Below are 17,193 nucleotides of genomic sequence, written 5' to 3'. Positions count from 1 at the left end.
AATAGATAAAAATTCAGTTTGAGAACACAGATACGTGGTTTATTGGCTGTGATATAATAATGTATTGTAGCACATAACACCTTTGTATACTAGAAATGATATAATCCACATGGATAATCATAACGTCAACAACAGTACACACTTTAACACATTAAAAAGTCTTATTTATTTGACATTAATGTTTTCAAATTCAAATGATCTGATTGTAAACTGATACAAAATATTCTGTTGTATATAGAATATGTAAAAATTCTGTTCAAATTTGCAAGCTAAAAGTATCCGAAGAAGCTTCTTGGTTCATAAGACTTCTTAATATGTTGGTTAATGCTAATGCTATCGTCGAAGAGTCGCTTTTTGAAATTCATTTTGAATATTTTATTTTTTCATATTCAAAATATTGAAGCGTAATCTGAAATTTAATATTTGAACGAGATCATTCATATATTCTTTGATCAACTCTGTTTACGAGACCATTTGTATTCAGTTGAACTGACGGAATACTCATTTACTAACTCAGGAACTCGTTCACGTATTTTCATTTTTACGTTTGAATTTATCTATATTTTAACAATAACCGTGTCACTATAAATGAATCATTGTGAAATACTAAAGAAATCGTAAAAAACTTTTGTTACCGATATAAAAGTTTCATCGCGTAACAATTTTAAAAACTTTCTTAAAGAATTTCTAAAGTCTCTTTGTTCAGTTGATCCTTATCATTGCTGCAGCAAAGAGGATAAAATAATGCGCTACTGTCTGTGCTTCTTAAAAATATACTAGTATGACCTTTCTCCAAATGTAAAAAGCTGGAGATCTGATGGAATTTATGATGTCTGCATTCAGTTTGTATAGCTTAGACGATATTACCGAAAGGAAAACGTCGACAAATTAACACCTAACGATAAATTTAAAAACCGCACTTACCTTATATAAGGTATTCCTACTCCACCTAGTAAAAATTTATACAATTTACTTTCATACAGAAGTTGAGGATGCCTTGCTCTTGTTGATTCTAACTTAACGGCGACTTCCTAAAATAAAAAGTGCATTGGATTATAAAAACAACGAAATAATTTTATTTGATTTATAAAAATAAAATTCGAGCCATACACATAATTTACCTTCTCTTCGGTACAAAGAATTTATTCTATTGTAGAAAATATACGACTACGACTTCTGAGTTACTATCGGTAAATTTTGAGAGAAAAATTTCGACCAGAGATCGAAACAATGATTTCGTATGGTCAATAACCGAGGAAAATTTTTAATCAAGTATACGTAAAACTGGATTATCACTGTAAAGAACGACGGCTCAGAGTTGTAGCCGAGACAATCGACAGTTCGAGAGGGTCAAAATTCTACTAGGTTGATTGTGCCAGAAGAATAAAATAAGAAACAAATATATCTGTTTGGCAAGCTTCGAGCTTTCAAATTCTTATTAAAACAAAGAGAAAACTTTTTACTCCATCCGGATTAAAACTGGGACAATCCGAATAGGAAGATATCGGCAAAAAACTCATTTAAAAATTAACCTAAATAAATTATCATCATTCCCAGAACAAGATTTAATCAACTTAAAAGTTTCTTTTTCTTTTTTTTATTAAAGTGCTTCTACACGAAACATATTTTCAAAGAGAATTTACTATGAGATCTTTTTTATTCTTAATGTTTATTGCTCAAGTGAGGATAGAAGTATGCTAAATATAGACAGGAATTCACAACTCATATTTAGACAACTGATTTAAAGCCAGGTGGCCAACTCCAAAAGCCGTAAACAGAATGGAGCAAACGTGTTTTAATACGTAACGTTTCTTATTTATATAAAAGAAGAACGTTATTAATCTTCGATTATCATTAGAGTAATCAGATTTAGAAAAAAAAACAAAAAAATACATTTAAATATAAAAACTTCTAGTCTATATTTAGTTACATCGACCGAAACTGTTTCAATTATAATTAAAAAAAAAAAAAAAAAACAAATCCGAATTGTAATTTTCGTCTCGTCTAATTAATAATAAATATGACATGTATAGGTTATAAAAGGGAATGAACTTTTCTTTTATATTCTATTGGAACGAATCTCTTTAGAAGACAAATTAGGTTTCTTTGATTATTATCGAGATAAACTTTATTATAATTCCCGGCGTCGGTCTCATTCGAATTTTATCAATCCATTTACAACTTTTTCCCCCAATGTCAAACTGTAAAAACTAGAATTCGTTTGAATGCAATTAATTAAACTATGACAATTAAGTTGCTGAAATTGCAATAATTTACTTTGATTTATTTGTGTTTATATATTTATAAATCAAAGTTAATTATTATAAATTTAAAACAAGTTGTCTCTTTGATTCATTTAAAGAGATATGATAAGAATGACGCAACGTTTATAAAAAAGAACGTATCGAAAGAGCAATGATAACTTCATCATAAAGTTATACAGTTTAATCTACTGTATGTAAAACATAATGGATAATTTAGTTATACAGAATTGAAATGTGCTATGGCTGTGATTAAAAAATTAAATTATACATATGCGATTTTGTATTATTTTAGCTTTTAAGTAAAAAAAAAAAAAAAAAAAAAAACAGATGCCAATTTAAATCAGCACCATTAACATTGTGAGTATTGACTTTATAATACGCTGATGTAGAAAACAACTTTCTAGTAATGACGTCAAAAGCTAGAGAGAGCTTATCATTAAATCAGAAACAAATATTTGCTAAGGCACGAATCATCTTAAACAAGCTATTTTGAAGGAAATTGTCATAGAATTAACTTTGTCAAACATTATAATAAACCTATTTAACTTCTGATCTCTAGTATTATACCGAGAAACTTGAAATTTTAACATTGTTAACAGATATCTTACACTGGCCGAATGGCCAAAGAGATAAAGGTATTGGCCAGCCGTTCTGGAAGACCCGAGATTCAGTCTGGGTAGAGAACCCCAGGAAATTTTAATGGTCAGTCTGTCCTATGTATCTTAAGCCCTGTCCCCTCACCACGCTATTTTGAGGCCAGCAAAAAAAAACCCTCTTAGTGCCCATTGTACAAAGAAGGGAAAAGCTCTCTTATTTACTTTTGCATTTTGCCCTATTTATAATAGAAATACGGAAATAATAATTCACTGTATAAAGCAATTATTAACAGAACGTAATATAATTAACATACTTCATTCAAAAAATGAGCAAATTTAATAAGAAAATACAGCAATTACAATTAAGAATGACGACCCGTGAACCGATTAAGCAATTTTAAAAAATAAAAATCCATTTAACTTATGAATAATTTATATATTTACGTCTTCGAATAGCAACTATCGAGTTATCTTTCATTTACATCCCATTTAGCAGATAGTTATTAAAGTTTAAAGTTTACCAAAAGATGATAGATTTTTTTTTTATGAAAATAAGTTTTAAACACCACTCATAATATGTAGCCGGGGAAAAACCATCGAAATATCTATGTTTCGAAATTTCCGATAAGATTACGATCAAGATTACCTGCATATAAACAGCAATGCTATCTTATCTTACAGTCATTAAATATTTTGGTTATTGACAAAGTTCAAATAGATTTCAATATTTCGGAGGTGAATGTAATACTTATCCTTTGATATTTTAAAGTTTATAAGGTCAGAATAAAAAATATCGTATAGACATAAAGCGAACGAGTCTTCAAACATTTTTTTAATATAAAAAATGGTATTTAGATAGCTTTTAATTAAAATATATCACTTGATAGAGATGATCTACTCGAATCTTTAAATTACAAGAAAATTAAGATTTACCCGAGTGAATTATTTTAAATAATTAAAAATTCACTCCGATAAAGTATAATTTTCTTATAACCCATTTCTCGAAACACCATTTCGAGCGCGGGAAACAGTGAATGAACACACTTAATTTATTCAAAGTTTCAATAACACACATCATTATTAGATACATTTCATTAATTAGATACTAATATACTTTTATTTCCTTCAAGAAATACTTGATATGAATATATAAATGAAAAGAATAAGTTTGGGGATATCACATCAGCAAAATATTATTGTATATTGTCTATTATGAGTTCTCTTCATGACTTCCTCCTGCAATTTCATCATTGTTTGTTCAGTATTAACATCTACTCTAACCGAATAAAAATGATGCAATTTGGTCAATTTTCCTCCTACAAATACAAACAACAATAATACAATTTTTTTTAAAACTTATTTTTATAGATCCATAAATACAATACATACATATATATATATACTTATATTTTTATAAACGTCAATGCCATTTTCTTGGGTCAAGTTCGAAATTCTTGTATTTTTATTAAATTTAGTAAGAGACGGCACCTAACGCCTACCTCTACTTCCAAATTACTTTGTATTTAATAATTATCGATAGCAGTAATATAGACCAGTCTGGTAGTTGTTTGGCTTTAACTGCGCACTTAATAAATAACTATAAATATGTTTTCAGGTTTTATATACATTGGTAAATAAAAAAAAGAAGGTCGTAATTTGCTTTAAAGCAATATTCATTTTACGGCTTTATTACAGCGTTATAGCGTTAATATTAATTATTTTATAACAAGTATCTATGAAAGAAAGCGATATAAAATAATTTTGGTTAATGTTACCTATGGTAGCGAACGTGGCGGCTCGTCTCTGAAACAGTGGGGACGCACGTTCTAACCTGACCTATTCTAATAATTTGGTTGGCAATAATTATGGTAATGTAATTAGAATAGGTTAGGTTAGGTTAGAACGTGCGTCCCCACTGTTCCAGAGACGAGCCGCCATGTTCGCTACCATAGGTAACATTAACCATAATTTTTTTTAAAGTGCTTATTGCAAAAATATTTTCTGAAAAATATCTGTAACTAAAAATATTTTAGAAATTAAATGATCAATTTTTGTTATCTTTACTTTTCAAATACAGTAATTTGATTTCGTTATTTCTTGGCATCGCATTGATCCTACAAGACCGCTTGGCATCTGTATTTATAGTAGTATCTATTGTTTGTAATTCTCTCCATACCAAGCACTGTTACATAGTTTAATTGCGAAGACATTTGGTTAATGCTTTATATTTCTAATTTATTTAATTATTTTTCGGAAAAAGCCATTATCCAGTATCCATTAAGAAAATACAGCAAACAAGTATTAATGTTATAAGTATCTTTAAAGAATTGTCACAGTTTAAAATCATCAAAGTGTAATTTAAGTTGATGCTAAGAAAAAAAAAATTTTTTATATATCCTAATTACAACAATAGCGAGGCTGAGGCCGATGTTTCAAACGCAAAAACGTGTACGTCGGACGTTCGGCGCCGCTTTCCCGTAAGCCTAGAAGTTTGACAATGGCGTTTGGAATGTCAAGCACGATTCTGAACACCATTGTCGAACTTCTAGGCTTACGGAAAAGCGGCGTCGAACGTCCGATGTACACGTTTTTGCGTTTAAAACTCCGGCCTCAACCTCGCTATTATGTTGATTTTTGTTTATTCTTTTGCAGGTAAAGTATGATATTGAGTAAGGAGGAACAATTTCGCAGGAACATCAAGATAACTTGAAATTGATCTTCCTCACTTCCGCACCAAGCTTTGTCTGCATACAAATAAAGATCAACATTGTTCATTGATGGTTTTAGACTTACGAGACATACTAATTATTATTATATACAGTCTTGTATAAATCAGATAATGCAAAATGATTTAACTTTTATTGTAGACAGGACTATTTTTCATCTGGAACACACTGATACATCATACCATAAGATAGCATTAAAAAGTATCAGTAAGCATGGTAGTTGGTCAGTAAAAATAAGTTTTTATGTTCATTTGCAATATATGCATACAGGCAGAAATGTTTTTAGAAAAAGAGCACAGATTATACACATTCAATAAGAAAAATAATTAAAATCATATACACAGTAAAAGAATTGATTATCTAAAAGAAAACAATAGCTAATAAATGCATACACTGAAGAATAATATTACATAAAAATTATTAAAAACTAATGACAAGAGCATTGTTTTAACTAAATATCAAAATTTTGTTTAAAAAAAAAAAAAAAAAAAAACACAACAGAGCTCATTTATAACAACTTCAGATACGTTACAATGATAAGATGGATTTAATGAGACATTATATTCTGTCCCAATCTGCGTGTAAAAGAGAACATGCTGTAACATAATACATGGATAAACATCATTAACACTTGATTATTACAATAAACTTTTCCTTGAATAGTATTAGAGAGCAATACCTTTATAGATCAAAATTTAATATTTTGGTCCTTAACACTGCAATTTTATAGCTCGCACTAAAAAATTTAAATTTAAATACGAAGAATTTCGAATGAATTTGTAAAAAAGAAAAATAATAATCATTTACTTGTATGAAAATTTACTTGAAGTCAAGCAATTTCTCTTTTGGCAAATAAAAGCGTAATCCGAAAGACGTCTACTATCATTTATAACCCCACACACTTTTAGAACAGAGTAATTAAAAAGTTCAAGGGCTAAGACTAGATCAAATTATATAGGTTGATGTCTTCTTGGATTGTTGCCATTGATTTTGCAAGTCTTTGAAGAAATCGTGTTTTATTGTTTCAATTCATAAAACACCTTGAAACAATACATTTCGTATGATTTAAGAGTTTAAATAAGCGGATATTACTTCATTCGAAATAAAATTTTATGTTCCTTTGTAGATAACCTTACAGAATAATAATAATAATAAACAAACAAACATTATAAATATTTAATTCTGAATTTACTTTTATCTATGCATTTTATATAACGCATAAACTAAATATATAATTAAAATTAATTTTATTATTTAGAAAATTACGTTCTGAAGTATAATATAAAATTTCTTTACGTAAGACCAGTTTCGAACAATAAAAGATTTAAGGTCATTGCTCTAAATAACGATAAATCAATAAATTTAAAGATCAGTTTGATAATCTTGCTATTAATTTGTTGAAAAAGTAACTTATAATCATTTTAACAACCCACAAAACTGTTCGGTATTATATATTGCTTTAAGACCCAATTTATTTCGTTAAAGTAAACCAAAATATAAAAATTCATATAAGTTTTCTTTGTTTAGCTGCTTACAAAGTTTACTATAACTTAAAGAACATAACTAAAAAAAAAAACTATACATTAATTTACACTTACTCTAAGTAAATTAATAACTTTAATCCTAAAGAAAACATAAATTCCATCATTTATGTCCCTATTGGATTCTTATAATGATGTACAGTACGATACGAAACAACAAATAATGCTAGATGGAAAAATACTACAGTAATTATGAAAGCTTATTACTTTAATGTACTACTTAAATATTCATCAGTGATTCATATAATGCAGAACGAGTTATTTAACTCGTTTGTATGCCAACTCGTCTCGTATAAAGAAAATTAAAAGATAAATAGATAAATACGTAGTAATTAAGAATGCAAATTATCACATTTTTTTCCCTATAAAACACGAAAATTTAGATAGAAATTTAATAAGCGCCGAAATCAATAATCTATCGGACGAAATTTTTATAACGCCGCCATCTGCTTTCATTTCTTAAAAAACAATAGACCTAATAAAAGAAAACTATTTTCAATTAGGGAATTGGCCTTTCCATAACAAATAAATTCAGAAAATAAGTCGGATTGTGAAATTTCAATCTATAAAAAAAATGTAGAGATTCTTAATTTTAAATCTTTAGATCGTACTAATTCAATTATTATTATTATTATTATAAAACATTAATTATAGGAAAGATATATGTTTTTGTCTTCATAAGAGACAGATTACTGCTTAACATAATTAACATGAACTATAGTCGTATAGCTAACAAGGCAATAGATGTCCTAACAAGAGTTGAGAGACTGACTACTTAAGAATAATCTGTTTTTTTTCTTCTTGAAAGCTTGTTCTTAAGTCTTGAATCTCTCAAGTTTTTTTTTTTTTTTTTTGAATAAAGTAGTTGTGAGGCCCACCTAATTCCCTTCCTGATAGGTAGCCAGTCTTTCCAGAGGTTAAAGGTAGTTGGAGCGTGGCACTCGACACATCCTTCCAGAACTAGTGTTTGATTACCAGGGTCACATTACATATCCTTGTCCCATAAGGAACACGTTCTACACTAAAACTGAATCACACTACTTCTACAGTAAACAATCAATGAGACATTAATCAGAAACTGAATGATATATCACTTTCTGAAAAATGCCATTTTGCAATTTAAATTACATACAATTCTGGTACGTTATTTTATTTATTTCCTTATTAATATTTTACCAGGAAATGCGGAATACGAAAAACACCGAAAACTTTCATTTTTACGTCTAAATTAATTACTAACTTGGATAATAAATTAGTGTATAATAAGCAATTTTTGAGGAAAATTTGCTAGACAGTCTACAGAGTTTATTAAATCATAAAATTATCAAAGTTCGCTTGTTGCTCGCTAGAAACAAGACTAAATTTATAATTATATTAAATGTTGAATGTAAAGCCAAAGTACATTTAACAGAACTTGGAATCTTCATAAAAATATTTACATAGGGGCATTCAGTTCATTATCTAAATATAAACAATAAACTTTCATTTCCATTTAGGCTTAACATACTGTTATGAGTCATATGACAGGATTATCTATAAAATGATAAAATATATATATATACTATATATTTAATTTAATTTAAAATATATATATATATATATATATATAATAAGGCTATTTTCTGTATAGTAAAATATTGATTTAAACTATTTAGTTTACAGCAAACTACATTCATCCTAAACCTAATTACTACTACACAATTAAAACAATAGAAAATCAGTCTGGCAAATTCCGAAAAGAACTTTCAATGACACTGTATACAAAAAAAATATAAGAAACGTATCAAATACGTGGAAGCCGTAAATACAAATACTAGTAAACTTTTTGTAGAAATACGACACTTCAAATCTAAGTGTAAATTGATATACAGAAATATTTTATATAAATATTTTTATCATTGCTCAAACAAAGTAGATAATAATTGATATTATGTATTTAATTACTCTAACATAACAATTTATATTGTACTAAACTCTGAAAGGTATCATATAACAGAATATCATATTGTATTCAATTCCAATAAAAGAAAAGGGTTTAATATATTATAAATGTACCAATAATCCAGATTTTTTCTCTTTCATAATTTTGTCACAAGATTTACAACAAATATATTTAAAGCGTAGTAACGCAAACTGGAAATTGTTTATTTTAACGGTTGGCTTATGTATTTATATCTCGTGCCTTTTTAGTAGATTTAAAACTCAAAAAATCATTAGAATTTCAAATAAATTCAATAAATAACGAAGAGACAAATAAAACTTTACGACCATTACGTCTTTTTATATCGGTGGCACATTATAGCTTTACGGGGCCCAGGCACATTTGAATTTGGGGCCCGCACCGTGTTTTCTTCGTGGGAATTCTCTTATAAAATATTGATTTGGGGCCCTGTCATCGGGGGCCAGTCAATTGCCATAGGATAACACAGTGGTGTTTTATATATAATTTTATAATTTAGTAAGGAGAAAAACAAAAGGAGGATGAATGAACACATCATACACACTAACTTCTTATGCTTAACAATAAATGAGAATGAAGCTATGTTCAAATCCAGTACACTTGAGCATTAAACACAATATAATATTAAAAAGATAAATGAAAATATTATTATTATATTATAAACAATGATAGAAAATGTAAATATTTGATAGTATATAGAAAAACTGTGTACAGGTTAAACATTAAAGAGAATTTTAACGTGTAAATCGAGGCAGGAAGACGTATTATGGTGAAACAAAGGTCTGAAGGAGCCATCAGCTGCTTACCTCGCCATTGGCTGTGTTGATACCAAGGTAGATATCCCCGAACGATCCGCTACCTATTTTCCTAACTAAACGATATTTTCCACCGACAATAAATTCTGATCTCGACGAATTATTCGCCGTTGCCATTATTGCTTCACTGCATCCAGTTTTGCTCTAACGATACAGATTCTTTCTCACAACAAATACCTCTCCCGTACTCCAACACACACACAACGGTTCAACACTTAAGGTTGCCGACCTAGCCTAGCAAGAACATTGTGACGTCAGGAAACAGGAATATAAATAAGTGCGACATCTACCAGAGAATAAATTAATAAAACGATTTATTTAATTCAAGTTAAAAAAAAAGAAAACTAAAGTATTATTTTTTACATTTGTTTCAGTTTTGGTTTTTAATATTACGTTGTATTAATAATTTTATTTAATGTTAATAGATAAGTTTTATTGTTCGGTAGATAAGAATTAATAGTCGGCGCTTATTCTCACCGCATTTTGTGGTGGCGCTAGTGAAATGTAAACAATATGGCTACTTATTGAGGATGACACGTGTGGATATAACAATGGGTCGATATTGCTCTTTGACCGGGTGCAAATATAAACAGGGAGATTATTATAATGAACGGAAAATACTGTTTTACAAGTTTCGGTAGAGAGCAAATTAACAAAAGTAGATTCCGAAGTTCCCCCCTCTTTCCGATCTTTGGGCACTTAGAGGACCTTTTATAGCAAGCACATTATGGGTTCGGCCAGGCCCGCAATGGGGCAACCGGGTGGTGACGGACGGGGACTGATATATCCGATCACACCAAGTATTGTACTTAATAGCAAACCATGCCTTTAGATTAATAAGAGACCACAAATAAAAATTGATAAACCATTTATCTAAGCATTCAAATGTAGGTTATCTAGGGGAGAAAATGTGTAATTCAATTCCCTATTGTAGTTTCAGTAAATGTGTTAAATTTCTTTCCTGTCATTACCTGTGCGTGTAGCAATGATTTGTATTATGTAACCTTTGTATTATTTTTTCTTATATAAATAAACGGCCATGATGTGGCGCCTCTATGGAGCCCGCCACTGTTCGGTTTGGTATAACTTTGCAACGGACCAACGTAGTCGTGTACGATTTTTTAAACTTATTTGTAAGGTATCCTGCTCACTATCTGCGAACACATAACTTGCAACAGTGATAAATTTAACAGGTTATGGGCCCAGACACAGGTATTTACTGAGTGAATAGTGAGACAGAGTTTTATTTTACGTAACGGGTTTATTTAGCGTACGTGTACAAGAACAAAGACAAGATGGCCGACAGTGTGAAAACGGTTATCACGAAGTTGAACAGGAGTAATTATCCGGCTTGGAGGTTTAAAATGGAGCTGCTACTTATTGACAGTGACTTATGGGATGTTGTATGCAATCCACCACCTGAGCCACAGACGAATGAATGGAAACTAAAAGATGGAAAAGCAAGAAGTAAAATCGGACTCATGGTAGAAGATTCGCAATTACAGCTCATCAAAAAGGCAAAAACTTCAAAGGAAATGTGGGAATCGTTAGAAAAACATCATCGAAGATCAACACTTACACAAAAAGTAAGTCTGTATAAGAAATTATTTCACTTAAAGTATGAAGAGGGGCAGGATATGGAAAGACATTTAAATAGTATAGAGGATTTAGTAGATGAGTTAACCGCTTCGGGAGAACAAATGAGTGACAGACTCATGGGAATTCTTATGTTGGGAAGTTTGCCTGATAGTTATAATACATTAACGACTGCTCTTGAGGCAAGAGCAGATACGGACCTCACTCTTGGATTCGTAAAGATTAAGATCATGGAAGAGTATGAGAAGCAATCAAGAGGATCGATTGGACATACCATGAATACGGATGAAGCCACGGCTTTGAAAACAATGGTCCGTAAACAGAAAACCGGATGTTACTATTGTGGGGGTCCCCATTTGAAAAGAGATTGTCCTGAATTGGGCAGAGGAAAGAAAAAGAAAGAATACAAAGTAAAATTAACTGAAGTCCAGGAAGAGTATGATCCGTTGGACAATGATGAAACATACGAATGCCACTCTGCATGTGTGAGCGCACAAAATATGCCATTAAGTATGAAACAATGTCTTGCTGTGAAGACTACAAGGGATTGGTATGTTGATTCAGCAGCAACAGCTGACATGACAAACAACAGGAACTTCTTCAGAAAGTTGAACAACAACAACCGTGAAATTGTTCGTGTGGCTGATGGAAGAGAAGTGCCTGCAAGCGGAGTTGGACATGGTGAACTAATTTGTAATGAAGATAGTTCAAATGGCAAGTTAAAATTAGATAATGTGTTATATGTACCACAATTAAATGGGAATTTATTGTCGGTCTTAAAAATGATGCAAAGAGGTTATGATGTGTATTTCGACAGCAAAACAATGCAGTGCTACATAAAACGAGATGGCAAGACACATGCAAAGGCTGAGCTTCGGGGATCACTATTTGTGTTGAGCCAACACAATGCTTTACAAGTATTATCCATGCCCAAGAAACAGTGCGTACATCTGTGGCACTTGAGGTGTGGCCACCGTGATCCATCTGTAATGCGTTATATGGCTGCCGAAAGTGTCGAGGGTATGAAAATTAATGAGTGCGGGTGCACTGTGGGATGCGAAAGTTGCATGAAAAATAAAACGCCGCGGAAACCATTTCCAAAAGAATCGATGAATAGAAGTAGTACAAAGCTTGAGCTCTTGCACAGTGACTTGTGTGGACCCATGCAAGTGAGAACCCCTGGTGGAAATAGATATTACATAACGATTATAGATGATTATACTGGTTATACCAAAGTTTATCTGTTGAAGCACAAGACCGAGGCTAATGTAAAAATAAAGGAATATGTAAATTATGTTGAAACACAAATGGGATGCAAGGTGAAAAAGTTCCGATCTGATAGAGGAACTGAGTACATGAATGAAGACCTGCGTAAATTTTTCAAAGAACATGGTATTAAAATTCAGACCACAGCACCAGATTGCCCTCAACAGAATGGCAAGGCAGAACGGAAAAATCGCTCTCTTTGTGAGATGGTAAGAACAATGCTGCATGATGCAGAATTAGGAAAATGCTACTGGGGTGAGGCATTAATGACGGCAAATCATATCCAGAACAGATTACCATCAAAAAAGGATCCAATCACACCATATGAGAAATGGCAAGGTAAGAAGCCAAATATTGAGTACTTCCGCCGTTTTGGATGTATTGCTTACACAAGAGTTCCTTTTGGAGTAAGAAAGAAACTGGATGTAAAGGCAACTGAAACAAGATTTGTGGGATATGAAAGTGGCAGCAAAGCTTATCGATTGCTGGATATCGTAACCAAGAAAATTAAGATAAGTCGTGACGTTGTCTTCATAGAAGGAGATCCACATGACAACATGGGCTCGACCAACAATTCATCCCTCCCACATTACCACAGTGAAGATGACAGCAAAAGCGAAGTGGAAGTTAACCTAAATGAAAAAGCCATCTTTAACAAGCAATCTGAGGACAATCTGCCACTCCGTCGCTCTACGAGAAACAACAAAGGTCGTCACCCAGACAGATTGATTGAAGCAATGCCAAGTACGGTTGTTTCTGAACCGAAAACCTACGATGAAGCCGTCAACGGAAAAGATGCGAATGAGTGGATAAAGGCAATGGATGCGGAAATTTGTGCACTCGAGAAAAATGGAACATGGTTGTTGGCCAATCCACCACCAGAAGCAAATGTTGTTGGAAGCAAATGGATATATAAAATTAAACGTGATCCACATGGTAAACCGACAAGATACAAAGCCCGTCTGGTGGCACAAGGCTTCAGTCAAAAATACGGGGAAGATTATGACCAGGTATTTGCTCCAGTGGCAAAGCCAACAACCCTTAGGATCTTGCTCACTTTAGCAGCTAAACGTAAAATGCATGTGAATCACTATGACATTGAGACAGCTTTCTTGAATGGCGACCTACACCATACAGTATACATGCAGCAACCTAAAGGCTATGACACAGAGGAACCGAGCAAAGTTTGCAAGCTTGTGAAAAACCTTTATGGATTGAAACAGGGAGCTACTGAGTGGAACAGAAAATTGCATGAAGTACTGACTGAATGCGGTTTTGCGCAGAGCATAAATGACCCCTGTCTGTACACCGGAAAAAGATGCTATGCAACAATGTACATCATTGTACATGTTGATGATGTAATTGCAGCATCAACCTCCAAAGAAGCGTTAGATTGGCTTGAAGTGGAAACTAACAAATATTTCCACATGAAAAACCTCGGAAATATCGATCATTACCTCGGAATCAAATTTGATCGAGATGGTGATGGAATATTCCATCTAAATCAAAAACATTTTATAACTGACAAACTAGTAGAATTTGGACTCCAAGATGCAAAAACCAGCAAGATTCCCCTTGATCCTGGATATTTCAAAATTAAAGAGAGGGGACCAAGGATGGAAAGTAACAAACTGTACCTCAAGGGTATAGGTAGTTTACTGTACCTTGCAACTAACACACGCCCAGATATATTGGCAGCAGTTTCCATCCTCGCCCAGTGTACTAAGGAACCAAGAGCAGCTGACTGGAATGAGGTGAAGAGGGTGTTTCGATATCTGAAGGGAACAGCTGATTGGAAACTGAAATTGGGTGAGAAGAGCAACACTAGAACCACACTAGAATGTTTCGTCGACTCAGACTGGGCAGGTGATAACACAGATCGAAAGTCGCATACAGGGTATGTCTTTAAATATCAAGACAGTCCTGTATCCTGGTACAGTAAAAAGCAAAGTAATGTGACACTGTCCTCGACTGAAGCTGAGTATGTTGCACTTTGTGAAGCCGCTCAGGAGGCTACTTGGCTGAAGCGAGTGTTTCTGGACCTTGGGGAAGCCGTCGATAAGAAAGTAACTATGTACGAGGATAACCAAAGTTGTATGAAAGTGGCAGAGAATGATCGTGTGAGTCAACGTACGAAGCATATTGATGTCAAATATCATTTTGTAAGAAATGAAGTGAAGAATGGGAATGTATGTATTATGTACTGCCCTACCAAGGAAATGGTAGCAGACATTTTAACAAAACCAGTGTGTACTGGAAAACACGTTAAATGTGCTAGACAACTTGGACTCGATGACTGTAAGCAAAATGGGACAAATCATTGAGAGGGAGTGTTAAATTTCTTTCCTGTCATTACCTGTGCGTGTAGCAATGATTTGTATTATGTAACCTTTGTATTATTTTTTCTTATATAAATAAACGGCCATGATGTGGCGCCTCTATGGAGCCCGCCACTGTTCGGTTTGGTATAACTTTGCAACGGACCAACGTAGTCGTGTACGATTTTTTAAACTTATTTGTAAGGTATCTTGCTCACTATCTGCGAACACATAACTTGCAACAGTGATAAATTTAACAAAATGAAAGACTGACAAACAGATTACTAGATTGGCTGCCCGATAAGATTCACATGCATCAGGCAGCAATCGATTATTCGTTACTTAAGATAAATAAAAATTATTATGAATATTATTTATCAAACAGCAATATGCAAATTCGTGGTGAGAAGCTTAGTGCTAATAGTGCTTCCTGTCGGTGAATATTTATTTCAGATTTCGATAGACGCCATTTGACTGGTAATAAATAATTAAGTGTTTGATCAACTTTGCACTTGCCGTCACAAGAGGATATCCTCGGACCTGTAGGCCACGGGAGACACGATCCTTGAGCTGGCCAGGATTAGGCAGACAATAGTAGGAATTTATAGGCGTACAAACTTTTCAAATTGCAGCCCAATTCTATATTTCTGTACTTTTAATATATTTGTCTCCTCTGTTTTCAACGCTTAAAACGTGTATACATATATCAATGTATGTAATATACTGTATATTATTTAGTTCAACGATGTACATATAATCGAACCCCGTTTATACTTTTTTCGAGGAAATGAAGAAAATATCGTGTAAGTTAGAAAACGGTACAAATAAAACAGCTCCTCAAGTAGGGAGAAACACTAATTAATATTGTATAATATACGTAAACGAAAAAGTGAAACAGCAAAATGAAATCACGTTGTTTCACAAATTTGATCAACCGATCGGCAAACTTTCTCTTTGTTATACGTAACCAACCGGAAAGTAAAAATAATTCTCTAGAGTGTCGAAAAATATGAGTTGTCTAAGCGATTGCCCCACTCGAATCCTATTAACGTAACAAAATGTAGAGTTTAATCATGATTTGTGTGCACGTAAATACACTGTAACGACATGTTTGGTGAGGGTGAAATCATTTCACTATTCTCCACAACAATTTCAAAAATATAACCAAAATAACCGTGTTTATTGGTCATATTTTTGACACTGAGATACCTCAGAACGTATAGATTATAATGTCATTTTAAATCAAATTAATTACTTCGTTCTTTATCTTTATTGCGTATTGAGGAAAATGTAAAATTAATTTTACTAAATTTATTTTGGTTTTCTTTTCAATCTTCTTCAGGGATCAAACATTCATCAAGCTTAAAAAATGTGTATACTTCAATTGTTTATATATTAATTCAGATGTTCAGTCTTTATAATGTAATCGATTAATAAATAATTTGTCTCTTTGTCGTATACATTTGTGAAGATTTTAATTTCTATGTTTTAAAATTACAGTAGAGAGTCGGAAATCGGAATCAATTAGGGACTGGGGTTGTTCCGATTACCGATTATGTACGAAAAAATACATTAACCTGTCCGATGTTCAAATTTTTCTCCATTGCGTGTCGCTTCGTGTTGAATTTTCGTCGATTTTAAGCCTAACGAAAATTTTTATAATAATAATCGAGGCTATCGTATCGTTAAAAATTATTTCTTTATTTTGTACAAACAAAATAAATATATTGAAAAATATAAAAACATGAAAATTATATTTTAGAAGTAAATCTAGTATCAAAAACGTTCGATTCAGCATGACACAGTCCGACTGAAAATCGTTCCGATTACCGGCCATTCCGATTACCGGCGTTCCGATTAACGACTCTCTACTGTAGTTTAAAAATTTTAATTTTTATTCAAAATACAATACCAACCAACGGGCAGATCATTGAAATTATAATATCACAAACGGTTTTGGTCTATTTATAAAAGTTTGCACTCGTCTTAAACACAAAATAAATATTAATTACAGGTGAACATAAAAAAACAAAATAATAACTTCCTCGTGAAGAAGGTGGCCATAACCTTACTAATATAGTTAATCCGCATTACAAACAAATCATGGGAAA

The 17,193-nt window shown here is 32.2% G+C and overlaps 1 protein-coding gene across 1 annotated transcript in view; it reads right to left on the bottom strand.

Moving 5' to 3' along the window:
* Nucleotides 1-10,149, bottom strand: part of LOC136981659 (casein kinase I-like) — a 33,668-nt gene extending 23,519 nt beyond the window's left edge. Inside the window, exons 1-2 of the mRNA XM_067277995.1 lie at nucleotides 9,894-10,149; nucleotides 925-1,031 (exon numbers count right to left, since the gene is read on the bottom strand). Coding sequence (XP_067134096.1) covers nucleotides 925-1,031; nucleotides 9,894-10,019 — 233 coding nt within the window. The 5' untranslated portion in view covers nucleotides 10,020-10,149. The remainder of the gene's footprint in view (nucleotides 1-924; nucleotides 1,032-9,893) is intronic.
* Between the last annotated feature and the right edge of the window lie 7,044 nt (nucleotides 10,150-17,193).

The sequence above is a fragment of the Centruroides vittatus genome, unplaced genomic scaffold (genome assembly GCF_030686945.1).
Source record: "Centruroides vittatus isolate TY-2023 unplaced genomic scaffold, ASM3068694v2 contig_786, whole genome shotgun sequence".
NCBI lineage: Eukaryota > Metazoa > Arthropoda > Arachnida > Scorpiones > Buthidae > Centruroides > Centruroides vittatus.
The sequence above is the reverse complement of the archived record's forward strand: the minus strand, read 5'-3'. Positions and strand labels throughout refer to the sequence as shown.